At 30.1% G+C, this 23,366-nt stretch overlaps 3 protein-coding genes across 3 annotated transcripts; 2 read left to right on the plus strand and 1 right to left on the minus strand.

Annotated features, from left to right (window-relative positions):
• The first annotated feature begins 2,262 nt into the window (after window positions 1-2,262).
• LOC143910676 (uncharacterized) lies at window positions 2,263-5,224 on the plus strand. The gene is made up of 5 exons (XM_077429260.1): window positions 2,263-2,301; window positions 4,368-4,555; window positions 4,660-4,851; window positions 4,921-5,103; window positions 5,190-5,224. Exons 2-5 carry the CDS (start codon window positions 4,375-4,377, stop codon window positions 5,222-5,224), a joined length of 591 nt encoding a protein of 196 aa, XP_077285386.1. The 5' UTR covers window positions 2,263-2,301; window positions 4,368-4,374.
• LOC143910406 (uncharacterized) lies at window positions 5,159-6,208 on the minus strand. Its single transcript, XM_077428860.1, has 4 exons — window positions 5,960-6,208; window positions 5,701-5,886; window positions 5,450-5,632; window positions 5,159-5,373 (listed from the first exon to the last, which is right to left on the minus strand). The coding sequence occupies exons 1-4, from the start codon at window positions 6,126-6,128 to the stop codon at window positions 5,345-5,347; spliced, it is 567 nt and encodes a 188-aa protein (XP_077284986.1). The 5' UTR covers window positions 6,129-6,208; the 3' UTR covers window positions 5,159-5,344.
• Window positions 6,209-15,635: 9,427 nt separating this feature from the next.
• LOC143910043 (L-dopachrome tautomerase yellow-f2-like) lies at window positions 15,636-23,280 on the plus strand. The gene is made up of 8 exons (XM_077428394.1): window positions 15,636-15,761; window positions 21,117-21,615; window positions 22,024-22,145; window positions 22,220-22,446; window positions 22,532-22,646; window positions 22,729-22,809; window positions 22,885-22,995; window positions 23,066-23,280. The coding sequence occupies exons 2-8, from the start codon at window positions 21,120-21,122 to the stop codon at window positions 23,201-23,203; spliced, it is 1,290 nt and encodes a 429-aa protein (XP_077284520.1). The 5' UTR covers window positions 15,636-15,761; window positions 21,117-21,119; the 3' UTR covers window positions 23,204-23,280.
• The last annotated feature ends 86 nt before the right edge of the window (window positions 23,281-23,366 follow it).

Below are 23,366 nucleotides of genomic sequence, written 5' to 3' on the forward strand. Positions count from 1 at the left end.
CGAAACTAAATCGCACGAATTGGTAAACAATTCAATAATAAAATTTATTTTACAGTTAACACTTTTGCCTCCCCCGCTATCACATTTTTTTAATATTATTATTTATTATCTGAAATCTATAGAAGTTGTGCCAATTGTCTCAATTTAATTTAATTTGTTGTTATACATGTATGTAAATATTTTATTACTATTTAATTACAGATTATATTCTTATTGAAAATGCAACTTACATATATATTAAGTTTATATGTTGATGTATGTACACTTAATTTAAATAATAAATACATTGACTACAAGTTTTGAGATTTCTAGTATAATTCATTATATACATATATGTATATGCACGTACATATATGATTTTTATCCATCCATTACATTTATACATATATAATATGAATAATTATTAAAAATAAATAATATTTCGTTCTTAGAATAAAATACATGTTTTAAGTTTATAAATCTTGTAGACAGAAAATAATATAAAGCGAATTTATTTATTTATTTATACATCAGATATTTTTGTAGATGTGTGAAAACTTTTAAAAAGACAATGAAACTTTTTGACTTACGTACATATAATATAATATATTAGTGTTTTTACCCGGTTTCACTCGGTATTTGTAATACAGTTTTTAAACTTCAAATTCGTCATTTTACAAATCAAATTCGTCATTTTACAAATAAAATTCGTCGCTTTACAAAGCAAATTCATCGTTTAAAAAATCAAATTAGTCATTTCACAAATCAAATTCGTCATGTTGCAAATCAAATTAAACAATTCATTTTATTACACATAGAGAACTTTATAGATAATATTATAGAGGATCCGCCGGCAAATTCTTAACATAAAATTTAATTTTTGAAAAAACCTCTTCAATTGGATTCATCATACATAGGTGAAGATGGCGTTCTCTAACATTCTCTATGTATAATATTTTCTCTATACATACGTACATTTTGTATTAAATATTATCTTTTTCTCTATACATAATATTCTCCATAAAGTTCTCTATGTATAATAAAATGAATATTAAAAAAATACATCCAATTGTTTAATTTGATTTGCAACATAACGAATTTGATTTGCAAAATGACGAACTTGATTTGTAAAACGACGAATTTGATTTGTAAAACGACAAATTTGATTTGTAAAATGACGAATTTGAAGTGTAAAAACTGTATAAACCGCTTAATAGTTAACATGGCCAATATAATAGTCAACATTTTATTAAATTTATTCGAATAGTTCTATTTTATTTCAATGTATTTGAATATTTATTTGTTTTTCTAAGAACCAACAATAGTTTTAACTCTTTCGAAATTATATATTATATGGTTTTATGTTAGTATTAATATATTTGAAGGTTTTTAATCTTTCAATGAAACAATTAACACTTTTGCATTTAATCCCATTAGCAAAAAAAAATGGCTAAATGGGAAAAACCTTTGTTATTATTATCATTGGAAATAATTAAAGACCTTTTTCTAATATATATGTATATATGTATATATATGTATTTACATCTTGGGTAGAAATAATATAGCTTTATATAATAAACTTTCTTGGGGCGTCTGACAGCAGTGTGTTAACTATAGTTAAAACACAGCATTTTACGTACATCCATAACAAATATTACACGACAACGACGTGCTAATATGTACAAAAATCGGTGAGAACGATGAACTTGACGAACAACCATCTGTTTCGAAGATGGCTCATCTTGTCCTTGTCCAGCTTTTCAGTCTCATTTGAATATCGTGGGTCCGACTCGCCTTGGCATTAAAACCGTCCTCTCATCGGCAACATTTTACATACTTTTAAAGTGTGTGATTTGCTATAAGGTGGTCTGGTCACCACTCAGTGACCTCACACTGCGATTGCCCATCGAACCAGCTGTAACTCACCATTAGGTTTGTAATCCACTGATTATTCAAATCAAAATAGACCCTTAACATTCGATTCGAACTTCCAATTCGCGCCACACTGCGAAACCGACTGCAATTACGTACTCTGGTCAAATACGACTGGTTTAAAAATACGATATGGTTTTTATATTGAGAATCTATGATTTTTTTGTATTTGGATTAGCAATTTGGACACGGCTAGTTGAATTTGCATTTTAATGATTATTTTATTCAAAGTGTTTTTTATTTGTTGCATCAAAGTGCAATTTTATTTATATTATTAGGAAATTATAGAAACACGTTTTTCTTCTTTAAATTGTTAAAAAAAGCGAGTATTGTATGGAAAAATTTAGTGTTTATAGTGGCGTCTATCGTTACGGTTGAACTATACACCGTGTATGTATGCAATTTAATATATTATGTATTTAAATTAATTCTGACCTTTAAAGACGAATTCAAGCCAGATAACATATAATAATATATACTTACATAGTAAATGTACGCGAAATTCCATTTATAATATGTAGAATTGCTTTCTTTGTATTGAATCTATTTTGTTCTTTAAAGCTTTTCATTTGATTTTCATTAAAAACAACATTGGAGAACCAAATTGTGCATGAATATAACAATTAAATAGTGAGCAATCTATCTAATATATAATTTCAAAGAGACTTTGTATTTATATATGTTTATAAGTAACTTTGGTTGGGATTCGTAAATAAGGCAACATTTCTATGACGAGTCGATTTTCTTTTTTCGATTCAAATAAATTTAATAAAAAAACAAATGAACCATGTTTACGCTGTTTATATTACAAATACTGAGCGAAGCCGGGTAAAACAACTAGCGTTGAATAATTTTGATTAGTATATTTATTATATACTAGTCTTGTGCCCGTTGATATTTCAAAGGGTGGTTTCGGAAAAGTAATTGATACAGGAATTAAAATAAAGTTATATTACATTGCAATTGTAATATGACACCAATTCTGTATTTTTTTATTCATGTCCATCACTATCACTTTAACTGTGACGTACATATGTCGAATCGAAACAACTATTATACTACGACGAGCGTTATCGCAGACACATAGGATTTACCCGACTTCGCTCGGTATTTATAATATAAACAGCTTAAACATGGCTAATCTGATAGTAAACATTCATTTGTTTTTTTATTAAATTTATGTGAATCGGAAAAAAAATAATATTCAATGATATCAATAACATCGTCCTTTTAAATATATTTAATTTAAAATAATATTTATATTTAATTTTTTAATATGAAAAAAATGGTAAAAACTACCTACCTACCTACATACATATGTATAAAAAATATAAAACACCAATAGAAAAAATAATTAATTAATTAATTAAATAAATTTTCAATAGATGGTGCTAAATGCTTAGAGAATTAACGCCGTCTATTAGCCTAGAGAAAACATTGGTAGAAAACAGTATATATAGAAGTTTTTTATTTTGTTATTATATTCGTACGTTTTGTTGGCATCGTTTTAGCTGTGAAGTACATATATATGTATATATGTATGATCGATATATGTATATGTATCGAATCGAAACGACTATTATACATAGTACGGCAAGCATTATCGCAGACAGAAACACAAAATAGCGATATTATATAAATGTATATGTGTCACAGTGAAATTATATTTCAAGTGAAAATATATTTTCACTGACGTTTCGGTGAAACCATAACCAGTTACATTTTCTGAGTTGGTTTTATTCATTTAAGATTAGATTGTTAGGGTTGGTATTATTTAAGAGTTAGGGGTCTACCTCACGGCACCGAAAGTCTAAAGATCGAAAGAGCAAATATCGGAAGGCAAAGATCGGAAATCGAAAGATCCTAAGTCGAAAGATCAAAAAAAAGGGCGCATGGTAAACGGTACTATGTATATATATAATATATGTATATATGAAATTATCTCTCTTTTTGTCAAACAGCCTTGTTTAATGTGCGCGCGCAGGATACGGGAGGAAAAGCCTGTTCCTCTTGTTCCTGTTGTACCCTGCTCGCGCAAATTAAGTGAGGATGTACGACGGGGGAGAGAGAGAGTTTTACCGCACGCTATTGATATATCTGTATACTAACCGTTTTTCATATGTATGCATGGTAAACGAACATTTTCGATTTTTTAACATTCGGTGCGGTGACTGTCACCCGATTAGTAGATAAAGTCGCCAAATTTAGAACACAGCATTGGTTATGTTAAGAACATAATACAAACATAAAATTGTCAATTGGTAAATTTCTAGCATTCCGCTGAATCAGTCTGTTTGTAAAGGTGACAACACTTTTCATTTTTTAACATGTATATAAATGTGTACATGAACAAGATTCATTTGGTTTTTTTTTCACAAAAATACTACATTATATTATAAAAGATTCCGTGCACTTAAATCTTGATGATTTGATTACAGATAACTTTTCCATTTCAGATTAAAAATGAAAATTTTGTGTGCAGTTTGCATTTTTGTTGCAATAGTTTGCACGATTTTGCCGTCAGAGGCGCTAGAGTGCGGAGAAGTCGACTGTCCTCCAGAAGCGACAACTTGCTCAGTCAAATACACTATTGCCAATAAACCAAGAAGAAAAATTAACACTGTCAAGTGCTTTAATCCCTTTCGTGAGTAATAGTAAAATTATGAACCCCCGCTCGTCTTCACAGATTAAATTGTATATGTAATATAAAAACTAGATTTAAATTATTAGACATTTAACTGATTACAGATAAAAACGTATACACAAAAACGTACGAAACGCCATTGGACGTTTTGTCGACTGCAGCACCATTGCCAGTGGTAGAGTGTGGTGGATATCAATGTAAAGAAGGAGCGTACAATTGTACTACGATAACGACGCCATCTTTAAAAAAAAATCCTCCTCAAGAGACTACTCATCTGGTGTGTCGAGATGATGAAGGTAGTGCAATTTTCTCAAGTTTCATTTCAAAAAACTGACATGAATTTAATTTTAACGGCTTTTTTCTAGGTGAAATAATAGAGGAGAGGGATATAGTGCGCACTCTATCAGTACCAGAGGCGAATGGTTCAACCCCTCCAACTTGTGAAGGACATAAATGTCCTCCAGGATCAAGAAGTTGCACGTACGACACTAAGATTCATTTAGATCCGTTCAAAAAAACGTCGCATGTAACCTGTTTCGATATAAAAAGTAAGATGTCAAAAGTATCAAGCATCAAACAAAAAAAAAATTAAACAAAAAAAGTGTACTAAATTTATATATATTTTTTTTTATAGAAAAGAAAACATCAGAAGTAACATTGGTATTATAACGAGAACAAAATAACTCAATTACATCACATTTTTATAAATATTTATAATTATTATAATTTTATGACATATTTTGTTACCAAAAATAATTGCTTGTATGATTTTTTTACGATGCCAATAAATTATACTACTGTTTGAATGAGTGTTGCATCTGAAATTTTTTTTAAAAAATTAGTCACAATGTACGGAAAAATTCAACAATAAATAAAGAAAACAATACTACTCACTTTTAAAATCATAACAAGTCACTACTGTGGACTTTTTATATGGGTCCAGTTGAATAGTGGTATCGAATGTACATCTAAGAGAACCATGTGGACAGGTGTAACCTTCGCATATAAGTGGAGGAACTTCTATCGTCAAATTTGGTTCGATTTCATTTATAAAATTGCGTTCTTCAATAGTTGCACCTTTAAAAAACATTTTTTTTTTGGTTGATTTTGCACTTTTTTCGAACGAAAAAAATATTAAAACGTACCATCTGCGTCTTTGCACAGCAACTGCAAAGTTTCATTGGAGTGGAAGTTTTCAAATTGGAACTTTCGAAGAGACAAGCAACTGACCGACCCCTGCTTACACTTGTAGCCTCCGCATTCGATAATCGGCAAGGCAAATGGTAAATTGTCCAAAATAGTTTCGTAATTGTCTTGTAATATCTTTACATCTAAAACGATTCAAATCGGTAAGTACTTCCGGCTTGATACTTATAATACGTAAATTTTTCAAAATGTACTCACTGCTAAAATCGTAGCAAGCGACATTGGTGTACTTCTTTTTGAAATCTTTAATCGCAAAATTAACAGAACAGGTCGCCGTTTCTTTGGGACACTCCAATCTATCACATTTCAAAGCCTCCGAAATTATAAAGTTAGCACACAAAGTGAAAACAAGTGCAAAACACTTCATTTTGAAATTACAAAATGATGCTATTATAGAAAATAACACTAACAATACTGAAGATCGATCGACACTAAGTGAACGTTTTTCGCACTGCGTCAATTTATAATATTCATATTTTCCAGTTTTATATGTAAGCTAATTATAGCAATTCAAATTCGTCGTTAATTGAATGAAAAACTGGAAATGTCACTATGTAAATATCAAGTAATCCTTATTGTATATTCATACAATATGGTGAACGTTATCCAAGGCTAAGAAGAAGACGAATAAAAAAAATATTTCAGAGAATAAATGTTTTTGAATTCTCATTTATTTTATTTTATTTTATTCTAAACAGAACATTGTGGCATTACAGTAATTCCTAAAGCGCCACAATGGTCAATAAATATAACACAAAAAAAAAACAAAATAACAATAAAACATAAATTAATACATAACGAAAATAATATACTAATCAATTATACATAAAAAAAATACATTTGAACATAAACATAAATACATCCATACATAAACATAAAAAATAGCATTTAATAATAACAGATATTTAAATATCAAAAAAATATATATAGCATAAGGAATGCCTTGCACCTACAGCCAGTTCCAATAAATATGTAAGAAACAACTACAAATACAAAACAGTTAATCAAAATTTCACTCATAAATCATAATCAATCATGAAAACAATGATGAGCGCAGACTACCAGATAAATGGGTTAGAGTAATATCCGACAATTTACGCTCACTAAGATGGAAAATATATATGTACATACATATGTGTACCTATTGGTAACATTATGTTAAATTTCAAGCTGTCCTTTAATTTACCTTTAGAAAATATTGCAAATGGCTACCGATATGTCAATGTCAATTTTGGCCATAAACATAAAAAAGTAAAAAAAACAATTCAAATGCATGACTGGAAATTTTATTAATGCATATATGAAAAAAGTATCAATAGAGATTGTGAAGATAAAAATTAAATTGAGAAATATTGCCAAAAAATATATACTGTACATATAGTATAATATAATCAACGAGGCATGGATTAAAATAATAATAAATATATAGTTATTGACGCTCGACTGATCTATAGGTATATTGATATCTTATATTATTCTACAAAAAATACATATATTTCTTTAATGTTTATTATTTTTCGATCCGCACATTCTTTGTGTCCATATTAGTCTGGTAAAATTAGACCAAAAAATAATAGTGAAGGTACATAAATTTACAACAAGCTGAAATTGAGTAAAATTGTAAAACATAATTATAAATGACATTTCAAAACTTTGAAATGAACCAAGACTTGTTGTGAGTATTTGCAAGAAATTTCTGTTGACTGGTATGAACTGTCAGAAGTCCATCAAATAAAATATCAGAAGATGAAGATGTTGCTAAAGTTCGACGACGTTGTTCTGCAGCTTTAATATTTTATATTTTAAGTGTTTGTTACAATCACCGATGGAAAAATATTTTTACTTATATTACAGCTTCAGAGATGTATATACGTGGCGTACTTATGCATATTATGACGATAACTCTTACAACTTTTTGAATCTTTATAACTCAGAAACGGTGGCTCTTAGAAAAAAAGTATTGATACATTTTTTATAGATAATTTTATGATCTACAATTTTTGTCTGAAGTAATTTTATGATAAATCTTACCGTTTTGCTGAAAATCGTGAAAAACCCATATTTTTGTCCTTTGACCTCGAGTAAATTTTTTTCCAAGTTTCAGAACGATGAGTAGGTTTGACATGTCATTTATAATTAAGCTTAATGGTAGCGTATATAATAAGCACCACTGAGACCGAAGGTTCGAGTCATCGTCAAACTGCTGGTTAGGTTTGGGGGTTTTGTGACTCCAAATCGATCGCTTCTCTATTAGAGTTTGCCAATTTTATCTGATCATTGCTGAAACGGTTCCTGAAAAATTGGTATTAGATAATTTCCTGTTGTCACAAAAATCTGTCTGTGTATAATTTGTAAAAATTATGCACAGTAATCTGAAATCTATAGATATCTCTATAGACATCTCTATAATTTCGTATTTATTATATGTATAAAAATTGTATATAAAATCTAAAAATAATCCATAGATGTCTCTATGATTATTATTTCTGATTAATTGTTATATGCTATGTATTCTGATTGTATATGTATATTGTATTTCTGACCGTTAAACGTACACTCGTCGCATTTAAGCAATCTGTAATGACGAGTGTATATTGATTGTAACAATAAAATAAAAAAAATAATAATTATGTTTTGAACAATTTTACTCAGCTTGTTGTAAATTTATGTATCTTTGAATGTCTAAATTGACCGAACTATATGAAATCGTACATGTTATATCATACTTTCTTATTCGATTATTTCAAAAAATAGCATTCAACATATAAGTATTTTTCTTATAGTTCTGATAGATTTTTCGCATATTAAAAATATATCTATAAGACTATTTTTTTTTTTTTGGTTTTTCATATGGTATTGAAATAATTTTCTAGGGCTCGGGAATCCTCTCGGCGACCCTGCATGTATGTATTATAATACCTTTAATATACGAGACATATTGTGATCATTTATTTTTTATTTTATTTTAATCCAAATTTAATATATTTAAACTATAGAGTTTCCCCTATACAACGCAAATTATGATAATAATTGAATAATGCTATTGCCGATATTCGACCAAAGATGGCGCCATATTAACTAATTGAAAAACAAACGAATTTGAAAACGGTTGAAGTCATAATTAAAATAAAGCCAAAATGCAAACTGGAACATAAACATGCCTACCGTTATATTGACAATATCTCTATTGTCGCTTTCAACAGCTAATGGCGCCATTGAGCATCAAAATAAACAAAAGGTTAACGCTTTCCTCATTGTCGTTCCAATTGGAGACAGCTTTCGAAGGTCGATTATGCAATAATAACCCTTTGCGTTCCGCTGAAGCGTATCTCCACGTACACAAAATTGCCATATATGTAATAATAATAGTTTCTATACCATTTTTGTGTGTGTGTGAGTGTGTTTTTGTCCAATATACTTGAACCGTAAAAAACGGCACGGTTTTTACTCGCAAACGTGACACAACCGGTTCGTGTGAACCGGTCATTATTTATCACATCTCCTATGTACATACTAGCTAGGTATCCATTCAGTAATGTGTTTTATTTTTATTTTTTGTCGTCGTGATTTGACAACTTGTACGTGTGTGTGGTATTATACACATTTTTTTGTGATTCGATGGTTTTCAAATGTTTTTTTTATCGGAGTCGATGCGAAGTGCATCTTAAATGGAAACCGCTGTGCAATTCGTGCCGATTGCAAGAGTTCGTGATTGTGAGAAGAATTTGCAACTTGCAAACAATACGTTTCGCAATTTTCGATCGATCGCAAAAGGTTTTCTATGTTTGATACTTACTGTTTCGTGCGGAAGTTTTGTTCTATTGCCAGTGCACGTTCACTTTTTCATTGGAGGGTTAAATTTTTTCAAACATAGAGCGATCGTAATTTCCGTCAAAAATGACGGCAAGCAATATTTGATATTGGGCATGTCGAAAATATAGATAATATATATTATATACTAGTCGTTTTACCCGGCTTCGCTCGGTATTTGTAATATAAACTGCTTAAACATGGCTAATCCAATAGTAAACATTCTGAAACCAAACTGAAAAAGGAATTGGGATCCGCAATTGAAACAGGAATTTGGATCCGGAAATGAACAAAGAATCTGGAACCGCAACTGAAAAAGAAATCCTGAATCGGAATTGAAATCAGAAGAATCGGAATCGGAAATCGGAATCCAAATCGAAATCGGAATCGTAATCTGAATCGAAAACGTAATTGAAATCGATATCAATATCGTCGTCATATAAAATTTAATTTTTTCGATAACGTCACGGATTCTACGAACCAAAACTTACATACATACAAAGTATATATTAGATATATAAAAACAACAACATCAACGATACAAGAAATTAAATTTATATTACATTTCATAGGGACTTGAAATTGTGTTTGTATATTTTCTCTGTATTAATTTTATTATATCACATATTGATATTAAATTTTACATAAATGTATGCAGATGCTTTTCGAGTTTTTGTATTTGAAAGATTTTATAATTTTATTACTTGATAATTTACACTATTATTATTGTGATCATGGCAATGACAATTCACAATACACGTTCGAACAGTGTTGAATGCAATAGACCTAATACAAAAAGGTTTTCTACAATGTTAGCGATAACCATAACACTCCAAAAACATTTAACCCGAATCATCATCCGCTGTCTAGTTATTATATTAAACTAAATAAAAATAATTTATTACATTCTACATATTATTACTTTTAACGATTCGTTGAATTGTTTTTGTATTACATTGTGAGATTACTACATGTACCTATTTTCTTGGTATACATATGTATGTATGTACATATTATAGTAGTAGCATCATAGGGTTACCTTAGTCAAAATCAATGTGGCACAAAATAAAAATAAAATAAAATATACTCGCGCAATTTAAGCTGTTTCTTTTGAGAAATAAAAGAAAAATATATATATTTGCATTGAAATTTTCATTGTCTCAACTATAAAGTGCTTTTAAAGGTCTTTATATATATATATATATATATATATATATATATATATATATATATATATATATATATATATATATATATATATATATATATATATATATATATATATATATATATATATATATATATATATATATATACATATATACATATATATTAGAAAAAGGTCTTTAATTATTTCCAATGATAAAAATAACAAAGGTTTATACCATTTAGCCATTTTTTTTGCTAATGGGATTAAATGCAAAAGTGTTAATTGTTCCATTGAAAGATTAAAAACCTTCAAATATATTAATACTACCATAAAACCATATATATATGTATATATATATATATATATATATATATATATATATATATATATATATATATATATATATATATATAAATAAATATATATATATATATATATATAAATACATATATATATATATATATATATATATATATATATATATATATATATATATATATATATATGTATATATTATATAAAGTGCTAATTTGAATATATAGAACATTTAAGAATCACCGATATTTCAAGTTAATGACTGCAACAAACATCACGTTTTCATGGAAATATATGTAAATGCATTTATATGATGAAAGTTAGAAAATTTAGACTTTTAACTTTCAATGAAAATCAGTTTTTACAATGAAAAAATCTTCTCAAAAGTACAGATGTTGTAGAAGACGTGGTGATGAAATGTATGTATACTTTGAAAATGAATATATTTGCTAAATAAATTCATTTTCAAAACAGTCTATTTTGGTTTACTGAAATGTAAAATATCAATGCATGACTTATCTAGAAACTTCAACCGTACTTAAAAGTCAATGAATTCAATCTACGAACTATAAACTGTGAATCAATGAGCTAGAGGCTATCATTTCATATTACAAATTAAGCTAAAGAGATAAGCTGGAGCAACAGTACAGACTTTCAACCACTGAACTGTATTCCAATAATTTCAAACATAAAAAATATACATACCTTGATATAATTAAATCCTCCACGTCTCCACGTCTTAGTACAAATAGTTTTCTCTACAGCTCCAAATCACACTATACATATGTACATTTAAAGCAGTGGTTCTTAACCTTTTCAGTGAGCCGCACCCCTTTGAATCTGAAAATATGTTCCCGCACCCCCTTGAAAAATGAGTTTTGGAATCTTTAATTTAGAAAAATACATTTATTGCAAGATTTTTTCTTAGCGCACATATGTATGTATATTCCACTTGATAGGATACTTTTAACAAGGGCTTTTGAATTGATGCGCCCATAGATATATAATACACATAGATGGGCCCTGACGTGTGATTTTGGTCGGATATCTTGTCTTCACTAACTGAGGGGTGCGGGGGTTTAACTAGCGGGGAAGTTGGGAAAAAAAGGTTTTTTCCCTACGACGCAGCGGTACCTACCTACCTACTGAGAGAAACTGTGCATGCGCCATGTATTATGCATGCGCCAAAAGGGAGACCAGTATAAAGCGTGAGAGCGGATCTAGTGTATTATACATCAATGGTTGCGCCACATAATTTTGTGATTGTACCACTGGCATCAAATCGAGCCTTCTTTGACTTCAAGATGTTCAGACTATGAGCTGCACCTTCACCACCATGCACATTGTTGAAATGTTCTAATAACTTTGATGGTTTAATATTGGAGTTTGAAAACATCTTGGAACATAAGATGCATTGAGTTCGTTGTTCGCCATATTTTTCTGATGAACAAGTGAATCCGTAACCAACACAATCGTCTTTTCGTAACCAACATAATCGTCAGATAATAATTAATAAATAATAATTAGAAAGAATGTAAAACCAGCGGCGTGGTCTAGTGGTAAGTGTTGTATTCTGTCGTGAGGTGCTGATTTCGCTTCCCACTGGAGTCTCGTTGCTGGCCAGACCTTAGTTTGTCGAGGTCGGTCGTTTCATATCGGAATTTGTCAATTTTTCTGATTTGAAACGATTCCTGTAAAATTGGCTTTCTTACCCAATTTTCTATTACGAAAAACCTAGAGATATTATTATCTCTTAGGTTTCGCCTGATTTTCTCCTCAGATGTCTCTATGGATGATTGTTGAAATATATGTAAATATTTCGTATTGTTACAAAAACTTAATAATGTTATAATTCGTATTTGTTTACGACGTTTATATTAGTGTCTGACCATAGATGTCATATGTTATTTCGATTTGTTTGTATGTTGATTTGTATGTATAATAATATATGTATTGTATGATGTATCGATTCTTAATCTGTTTGACACATTCGCCGCTTTGGAGCGATCTGTAAGGTGAATGTGCATGATTAATTGAAAAATGAAAATAAAATAAAATAATAATGATGTATACTTCAAAATTTATATAATATCCTATTCGGGCTTTAATCACTGAACAATAAAGTATGTATTTGTTTCTGCTTTAAAATGGTAGATAATGTTTGCAATCGAACTTTCGTGTGTGTACACATGCTAGTCTCAAGAAGTTTTTTGCTATCTATGTATCTATCTATAGTTTTTTTGCTATCGCCACTGTCGTAAAAACAATTGTAAACAGTATACCAGTAGAGACGACGGTGTGCAAATTCTGAGAAAACTGTCGTTATTGTTTGCGAGAAATGAGGAGAGAGCTTGACGCGATATCCTGCTATAAATGAAATTATTTTAGTTAAAGCTACCAAAGCGTCACGAGAAAAATTGGCCGTCGAATATTAAAATAGTTTTCAAATACCACAACTAAATTTATATTGTTAAATACGCCTCCCGCACCCCCCGAGATGCCTTCTCGCACCCCATGGAGTGCACGCACTCCCCGTTAAGAACCAGTGATTTAAAGGAAATCATAAAAAATATTATCTTTATATTAGACTAAAGAATGTAATCGGGAAATTGTAGTTTTTCCAGCATCTCTTCGTGAGAAATGAAAGGCATTGCGGTGTCCTTGCGCATGCGCAAGACACGATCGAGTATAATTACCCCACGTTTCCTGTCGTCGTTTAGAACTTCATTTGACTGGTTTTGAATTTATTGTAAGTGCATTTTTTGTACTCGTTTCAGATCTACATAAAGACATACACACAAGCTTGGGTACCGAAGATCTTGATAACCTTCAACAGGTTTACAAAAAAAAATTACTACATCTAGTTATGCAATTTTTTTGACGATTGAAAAAAATGTTATGTTTGGGGGACTCTGGCGATGGTCAAATATGCGAATAGATTATCAATAACACTGATTGACAGGACATGATAAGACTATCTGAAAAACGATGTATTAAGCTTGACGTTTCTAGAAGACGATAGCGCTTTCGGCGACCGGTTCAGATATCATCGTATTAAAGAAGATGGTTTCAAAATTGGTTCAACCGGTTTATACGTGTATTATATTATATATTCAATTATTTATTTTTATTTTTTGCTCTTATCTACACAGTGATAAATGATCCTTTAAATATAATAGGTTTTATATATAACATTAAGTATCAGTGCAATATTATATGTATGTATAATATATTTTTTATAAGATTATATGTACATACACACATAAGAGTTCCCAATAAACTATTTAACTAATCGCAACCAAATTTGCAGAAGCAATCTCCATAAATTAGCAACTTTATTCTTCTGATTATGCATTTTTTATTGTGTTTATTTCTTTTGTTTTTTTTAAGTAAATTACTTGAAAGGAAAATCATCGTTTTAATACTATTTTTTTAGTTTTTAAATATTTTAAAAACTGTACTGAAATTTAAATATATACTATACAGGTGCTATGAATCTAAGTCCAAGGCCTTAAAGGGTTGATAGCTCATATAATTTAGAACATTTTGAGCCATACATACATTCCTCAGTCAAAAGTCTCATTTTTTTTTTTTTTGATTTTTAGTAAAAACACCAAAATCTCACAGTCAATTGCTAATACTAATACTAAGTTAAAAGTGGTATGTTGGTTAGTTAGTATTTTTTTTATTTTTCTAATGTTTATCAATCAAATAAAAACAAATGAAATCGTCAGAAAAAATAATAGGCGAAATAAGTTTGCAAAAATTTGTCAAGTAGGAAAAAACTGATACTTTTTTTGTATTTAAAAAAATACCAAAATTTTCATTAATAGGTAAAACTTATGCATAACCGTAGATTTAATAAAAACAAATATATATTAGTACATTGCTGCTGATTTTGATTTCATTACAAATATATTTCGAAAAATCATGAAAAATACAGTCAAAATTCATAAGAAAAATCGAACTTCATTTTTCATATGCAAATACAACAACTGGTGGAAAACGTGATTTTCCGCTACGTATTCTAGTTGTTTCCGTTTTCCATGTATTATTTTTACGGCATTACGGTTACTATAATAATATTTGACAGAATCGTCCAATAAAATCTATGAAAGAAAATTAAATTAAATGTCTGGAAACGTATTTTAGTTGATTTTTGAGTTGATGGAAACTTAGGTAGATTAGGTACTTGCCTTAAATGGTTTTAAAGTTTATGTAAATCTGGCCAACGCATGGTACACATAATCAATTGGGTATACAGTCTTATATTATAAACTAATTGAATTGAATTTGGTTAGTGTTTGAAATTAAATTGAAAAACTACAATATTTTGTCGTATAAAAAATATGGCAAAATATAAATGCAACTTGGAATGGTAATTGTTGTGGGTATTTTCAGTTTTAATCATTATTTTCAATTAAATTATTATTTTTCATACGTTTATATGATATTTCTACATATAATAATAAATATAATACCGAGAAAATTCTACAAACAGGAAGTGAATGTTTAACGTTTTCTAAAAAAAATTGGGGTTTTTGCCATGGACTCAATTATTTCTATATTTTTTTTTATAATTCTTAATTTTAATTATTTAACAACGACGCTGGTTCAAATATGAACGTGTTTATCACTTTGGAGAAGATAAAAGTTTATATAAACCTGACCGGTTGACCGATTCGCGCACAGTACCCGTCTGACCATCAAACTGCACACACTTCAGTAAGTTTTTTTTCACACGCTTTCATTAACTGAAAGTACTGTAATATCAATTGAAAATATTTTATAAACCAACTTGCTCGCATTTAAATTCCATTCTCGTACATATTTCATCGATCGCGTTGCAAAAAAACAATAAATAGCTTCATCATCGGCGTTGTTTCTGGTACCATTGTGTTGTATGCACTTTCTTCGAACAACCAACCATAAGTAAATATTATATGTAATACACAAGGCCATACTTTAAAATATTTACATATGCAGTAATTAATAGTTGATCGACTTTGTATCAATATTGAGCATTTTAAAATTAATTTAACATATTCGTAAATGCGATCCCCCAATAAATATGAAAAACTTTCATAAATTATACAAACCATAAATGAGGCAATATAATATAAAATTTATGAAATAATAGTGGCGCTACCCGGCATCGCTCGGTAAATCTTCATTTGATTTTTTATTAAATTTATTTGATTCGAAAAAAATTAATATTATTTAACGACTGGCCAATCACGAACGTCTTTGACCAATCTAGCCAGTCAGAAACGACTTTGACGACAGCCAATCAGAAACGGCTTTGACGACAGCCAATCAGAAATGAATTACAGACGCTGTTTCGGTTTTATATATAATTCTTATTACATACATATATGTACATATTATTTTTATCCACTAACTAATATTATATTTTGTAGTTTCATATTAAAAACATTCTCAATATTGAAACTTATATAAATACATATACCGTTTTTAATTATTTGAAAAATAATTTAACAATTAATAATTGTTAAAATTATACTTTTAATATCTCCTAAAGTTAATTAATATTTGTCTACTTTTTATATGCATTACAACAGGCTAAATATCGAAATAAAATGGTAGCTTTGTTTAAATGACTCATCTACTATATAATTTCGAAAGAGACTTTGTATCTACATATGTATGTAAGGTTTGGGTGGAAGCATCAAAAATAAATTGAAGTTTCTATGACGACGATATCGATATCGTTGAATGTTTTTTTCGATTCAAATAAATTTAATAAAAAAACAAATTAATGTTTACTCTTACGTTAGCCATGTTTAAGCGGTTTATATTACAAATACCGAGCGAAGCCGGGTAAAGCCACTAGTAATAAATAAAATTTAACACTAAAAACTTTCGACTATAATAAATAGCATTATAAAGGTCTTTATATTTAAAATATCTATAAAATCGAACTGACAATACTTTCTCTTTACATACAATATATTTTATGATTTATTTATGGTTGTGGCTATTTGCAACTACTATATCTGCAAATTATTGGCTATTTGCAGGTACTATATCTGCGAATTATTGGCTATTTGCAGGTACTATATATAAGACAGGCGAAAAGCCTTCTGCGCATGCGCGTGAACTGTCACTGTCAGCGTGTTTACTGTTAAAATTTGGTTTTAAACCTATTAATATTTAGTTCGAACTCGTAAAATGACGTAGAGTAAAAAATATAATTCAAATTAGTTAATATTATTAATTGTTAGAAAATTATTATCATATACAACGTATAATACCTACATACAAGTATTATACAAGCCGCGAACTAGCTAAAAGATATAAATCTATTATAATGACGTGCGAAATTTATTTGCCTCTTGTATAATTTTATTATTATTTTTTATTATTTTTATTTTACATATATACCAGGAAGGCCTTACAGGTAAATCCCAATGCGCCTTCCTGGCCAATTACAAATACAAATACAGCATTTTTATTATAAGTCGTTGAATTGCGAGACACTGAAAAAACTCGCAAATTAACGAGACATCTATGAATTGTACATAAATTTTTATTGTACATCAATCAAATTTTTCAAATAGTGGTGACATAGTAGGTAGGAAGGATTTTTAGCCAATTTTTTTTCCGGGAACCGTTTCAACAATGAAATCAGAGAAAATTGGCAAACTCTGATAGGAAACGATCAACCTGGAGTCACAAATCCAGGTCTGACCAACAGCATACTCTGAAAAATTCATTTTCATTCAGGGATAGAACCCGGCACCTTCTTGACGGTAAGCAGAAGCATAACGTCCGAGCTATGCTGCTGAACGATTGATTAAAAAAGTCTAGCATACATTAAATGTAAGAAATTATAATCGGATTATTCGAGTTCACGCGCATGCGCAGAAGGCTTTGCGCCTGTCGCAGAAATAGTACCTGCAAATAGCCAATAATTCGCAAATATAGTACCTCCAAATAGCCAATAATTCGCAGATATTGTACCTGCAAATAGCCACAACCTTTATTTATAGTCGATTTTGCATAGTTGAAATTTCACGTATTAGTCATGCGTATAACAGTTTTATTTAATTAAAAAAAAAACTTTTGACTGTGATAAATCGTATAATTGATATCTTGATATACTTTTACACTTCCTATATATTTAAATCACGCCCCATATTCGTCACTAATAGTCAGTTCCACAACGAGAAATATACTAAAAGTTTCTAATTTACAAATTTTCGCATTAGTCAAAATCGAAATCGCAAATAAAACTACTATCCCCAAACTTTCTCATTTTTTTTATGTTGTTGTTGTTATTGTGCCAAGTATTGCAAAGCCATCATCTTAGTATGCACCGGTTAAATGTTGCCCAACGATTCACTTACATACATACAATTAATCAACGTCTGTTGCACGCATAACCAATTTCTAGTGGCAGGTATGAAAAGGTTAAAGAGCTAACGAACGAAAATCGAGGATAATTGCACGTTATATTTTATTATTAAATGAACGACTTCGCCTCCATATTGCATAGTATCATGAGCTTTCACATTCTCGAGTTGAATTTGAACATTATAGAAAGGTGTATTTTGGCACAGGAGGCTTACACCGATATAGTATATGCATTATACATATCGAATGTTGATTTATACGCAAACTTTTTTAATTGAATTATTTAAATTACATCTCGAATACATTGTGAACGATTTCTAACCACACTGTGCTAAAAATTTCATACATATGTATGTCAATCAGGACTTTTTTGTCATTTTATTTTCACCAACGTTCAAGGGAAGCCAAAGAATGACATCTGAACGACCTCGCTTTAAAAAAAATACTTGCAAGGTCTACTTAGTCGTGCTGCATCCTTGCTATGCACGTTCAGATGCAATTTATAATTACACTGAATTTTATTTATCATCAATGGGTCAACGAAGCCTTCTATTCGATGGGAATTTATTTGTTATTATTATTTAAAGCGAAACTAATACGTACCAGTCATAGTTTGCTCGAATAATTAGTACTGTTTTTTTTTTAGTGAGTAAAACAAGTTTTCCGTGTAGTTTTTAGCTATTTTTTTGTGCTAAATATTTAAACAGTTATTTGTCGAAAAAAACAAATCAAGCTATACAATGAATATAATTCATATTGAAACTCTGTTTAAATAATCAATGAATTGAAGCGAAACATTTTTTTTTTGGATTTGGATAATATTTCAATTTTTTTTGGAAACGTTTTTTGGAAGCAGTTTTTCTACTTAATTGAAAAGTGTTGTACCCGATGAAATATCATCACATGGATGTTGGCATATTAAGTTATTAAATTAATAGAAATGTGTCGGTTCTGTGTTCGATCCGCACGCGGTCGAACTTTTTTCAAATACCTTTTAAATATGTATATTTAATTTAATATTTATATTTCATTTTAAAAAATGGTAAAAACTACCTACCTACCTATATGTAAACAATATAAAACACCAATAGAAAAATTAATTAATCAAATAAATTTTCAATAGATGGCGGTAGAAACTCAAAGACTTAGCACAGTCTATTTGCCTAGAGAAAACAGTATATATAGATTTTTTTTTCTTTTGTAATTATATTCGAATTATATTCGTACGTTTTGTTGGCATTGTTTTAGCTGTGACGTACATACATATGTATATAGGATCCACGAATGTGTGCGGGATGATATTCAAAGTCAAAATCTTTACGCAACTCGTTTAATGTCTTCGCTTCTGGCTCGACCCAGCGAGTGACGCGCAAAGCGACGCCACAGGCCTGCCAAATTAAAATATTCTCATTCATACCAACCTACATGCATTTCGAATCGAAAAGTTTTTTACATATGTACATATGTATGTCAAATCGAAGTTTTTTTTTCTTTTGTTATTATATTCGTATACGTTTGAGCAGTAGTTTAGCTGTGACATACATATGTATGTCGAATCGGAACGACTATTATAATACGTATTGTGTACATAAAACACTGATGCACTGAGCAAATTTGTATCCACTCATGCAAATATAATAATGGGGCTTGCAATTTGCTCTACAATCACGAATTTGATTTGCATTTCAATTATACTCGCTAATATATACAAACAAAAAAATCAAAGTCTTTCATCTACTTGTAAAGCTGAATGTTTATTTCTTCCCCTGTTATGTATATTTACAATTTTCAATTAGGAATCACCAAAACACTTGGTATTTTATCTCATGGTACTTGGAATTTTCACATTAAATTTTCTTATATTTGCAAATTTTGCCTACATACGCCGGGCAATTCGACTAAAATAATTAAATATTTTGTTTTTTAACTATTTCAACAAATACTGGATATTTTTTCCAGATCTTAAAAGGAATTTGCATATTTTTATTTATATTTTGACCATTAAAATTTAATTAAACGAAATAATAACCAGCAGCGTGGACTAGTGATTAGCATATATGCTTTCGAACATAGTGATCATGGTTCGAGTCCCACTGGTTGCTGCTGGCCAGACCAGGGTTTGTGACTCCAGGTCGATCGTTTCCTATCAGAGTTTGCCAATTTATCTGATTTTCATTGAAACGGTTCCAACAAATTAGCAACCTTTACCCATTCCTGGCGATTTCGAGTTTTCAGCGTCTCGAATTTCGCTGATTCGTATAAAAATGCTGCAAATTTTCCAAAATCATATATAAAAAAGCTCCGAAATGTAAGTTTATCAAAAATTTGTCAAAATTAATCCGTAGATGTCTATGATGCGTTGTTAAAATTATTCTAAAAATTGTATATCGATATTTGTAATTGGCCAGGTATTTGCATTGGGGTTACCTGTTAGGCCTTCCTGGTCTATATATGTGTGTATCTATGTATGTAAAATTATAAAACTATATACATAGGTACACACATTTCACAATAAGAATATCACAGCAGTTTTTTAAACCTTTCTCCATTGCTGCAACTTAAATTAGATCACTTATCCCTTCTGTATTGAAATATAAGTCTGTTGAGGAATCATTATTTTAAAATAGTTTATAAATATGTATGTTTATAAACACAAGATATACTACAATATATTATTTAAAATTATATTTAATTCTTCTTTAGATCATGTTGCACATAATATTATTATGTGCATTAGCTGCAACATCTCTTGGAGCAGAGCTCAAGGAAGCTTTTTCCTGGAAGGAGCTGGACTACAACTGGCCCAATGCCGAGTTTAAAGAAAATGCCCTCAAAACTGGAGCTTATGACCCAGAGAACAATCTTCCATTAGGATTAGCAGTCTGGAAGGATAAATTGTTCATCACTGTACCAAGATGGAAGGCCGGTGTAGCCTCTTCCCTCAACTACGTCAAGATCGGTTCAGACAAGTCACCTAAACTGACTCCGTATCCATCATGGGACTCAAATTACCTTCCTTCTGAAAAGGAAACTACCTCTCAAGACCCACAGGTCACAGCCAAGGGTAGAGACAACGCCCCCAAGGCTGAAGTAACCACTGAAACACTTAAGGATAATTCTACAGTAGTATCCGTCTTCAGGCTATGGGTCGACAAATGCGATAGACTTTGGGTTATGGATACTGGTCTCGCTGATATTCTCGGTAAGAGCCTCAAAGTAACTAATACTAAAAGGACATTTAGAATTAAAATATGCTCATACAGCTAGCCTTGATACATATGTACTTAACTATAGTTTGCTCTTATGGTCAGCAACAGCTCGCCATGTCTGTAAATTAATTAATTTAACAACATAACAAGCAAGATCTCTCATCCTCAAGCAAAATATTGTGCCCCAGATACAATTAAACAATATGTTATGAAATAAATATTGAAGTTTAATAAGAAATGTATTCCCTTACAATAAATCATTCAATAAAAATTAATATCCTATTTACTCTCAATTCAATTAAAATATTAATATTATTTTAAACAATTAAAATATAAGAAGTATATACATAGAAGTAAGTTTTAAGTATATTTAATTAATTTCATTTTCATATTTATAATAGGCTCTCCTAAAGTATACGCCAAGCCTTCTTTGGTGATATTCGATCTGATGACTGATAAACTCATCAGAAGGTACTTCTTCAAAGACTCGGATGTGAAAGAAAACTCATTTTTGGCCAATGTTGTAAGTGAATAAATATATTTTAATATTGTTTTATTTAATACATCGATGTATTAATTATATTAATATAATTTCAGGTGGTAGATGTCAATCCTCAATACTGCGACAATGCATACGCTTACGTGCCCGATCTAGGAGGATATGGTTTGGTCGTGTACAGCTTCAAAGACGACGACTCTTGGCGCATTAAGCATCACTACTTCCACTTTGACCCTCTTGCCGGACAATACAAAGTTGGTGGAGTTGACTTCCAATGGACTGATGGAGTATTCGGCATCGCCCTCTCCAAAATTGAATCTGACGGGTACACTTTTCTGCTAATCTGAAAGACTATTTTATAATATAATGAATTTCCAGACTAGTTTAATGCTTTTTTGTTTTAATTTTAGTTTGAGAAGAGTTTTCTTCCACGCACTTTCCAGTACTAAAGAATTTGAAGTGTCAAATAAGGTATTGCAAAACGAAACTTGGGCTACCAGCGCACATAATTTCCACGATTTCAAGGTATGTATTGTTCTGGTAATGAACTATATACTAATGACAGAGAATTGAAGTGACAGTTGAAATGAATTATATTGCATTGCAGCTGGTCGGTGAACGCGGACCCAACAGCCAAGCTTCGGCCAATTATTTCGATGAAAGAACTGGCGTATTATTCTACACACAAGTGAAAATTAAATAATTTAAACCATATTCGATAGGTTAATGAAACCGCTTATAAACAAATGTTCCAAAATTTTAGGTCAACCGTGATGGAATCGCTTGCTGGAACTCGGCTAAGCCTATGAATCCAGACAATACTGATTTAATTGCAAGCAGCAAAGATGTTCTCGAATTCCCCAATGATCTTAAGGTACTTATTTGCAGTTCTCTGTTGAATATTTATTAAAATAATTAATTAAAATTTGATATATGGTTCACAGATAGCCGATGATACACTATGGGTACTGTCCGATAAGCTTCCAAAGTTTATTTACAAATCGTTGAGCTCCAACGAGGTCAATTACAGAATTTTGAACATTCGCGTTGATGATGCTATCCGAGGAACCATCTGTGGTTAATTTTCCAGTGTGTTTGTACTAGATTTATACATTTTTTTTCATGATTAATAAACAATGTGATACAAAAGATGGAGGTTATTTGATTTTATTTTCTTCTGATTCCTTCTTCAATTGCTATGATAAAATAAGTGATCGAGTTTATATACATTGAGCTGGATATAAA

Source organism: Arctopsyche grandis, chromosome 1 (assembly GCF_051622035.1).
Source record: "Arctopsyche grandis isolate Sample6627 chromosome 1, ASM5162203v2, whole genome shotgun sequence".
NCBI lineage: Eukaryota > Metazoa > Arthropoda > Insecta > Trichoptera > Hydropsychidae > Arctopsyche > Arctopsyche grandis.

Coding starts and splice junctions, on each gene's coding strand:
- LOC143910676 (XM_077429260.1), top strand. CDS start 4,375: ATGAAAATTTTGTGTGCAGTTTGCATTTTTGTTGCAATAGTTTGCACG. Junction 4,556..4,659: donor CAAGTGCTTTAATCCCTTTC/GTGAGTAATAGT, acceptor AACTGATTACAG/ATAAAAACGTATACACAAAA. Junction 5,104..5,189: donor AACCTGTTTCGATATAAAAA/GTAAGATGTCAA, acceptor TTTTTTTTATAG/AAAAGAAAACATCAGAAGTA.
- LOC143910406 (XM_077428860.1), bottom strand. CDS start 6,128: ATGAAGTGTTTTGCACTTGTTTTCACTTTGTGTGCTAACTTTATAATT. Junction 5,887..5,959: donor CGCTTGCTACGATTTTAGCA/GTGAGTACATTT, acceptor GAATCGTTTTAG/ATGTAAAGATATTACAAGAC. Junction 5,633..5,700: donor GCTGTGCAAAGACGCAGATG/GTACGTTTTAAT, acceptor TGTTTTTTAAAG/GTGCAACTATTGAAGAACGC.
- LOC143910043 (XM_077428394.1), top strand. CDS start 21,120: ATGTTGCACATAATATTATTATGTGCATTAGCTGCAACATCTCTTGGA. Junction 22,146..22,219: donor ACTCATTTTTGGCCAATGTT/GTAAGTGAATAA, acceptor ATATAATTTCAG/GTGGTAGATGTCAATCCTCA. Junction 22,647..22,728: donor ATAATTTCCACGATTTCAAG/GTATGTATTGTT, acceptor ATTGCATTGCAG/CTGGTCGGTGAACGCGGACC.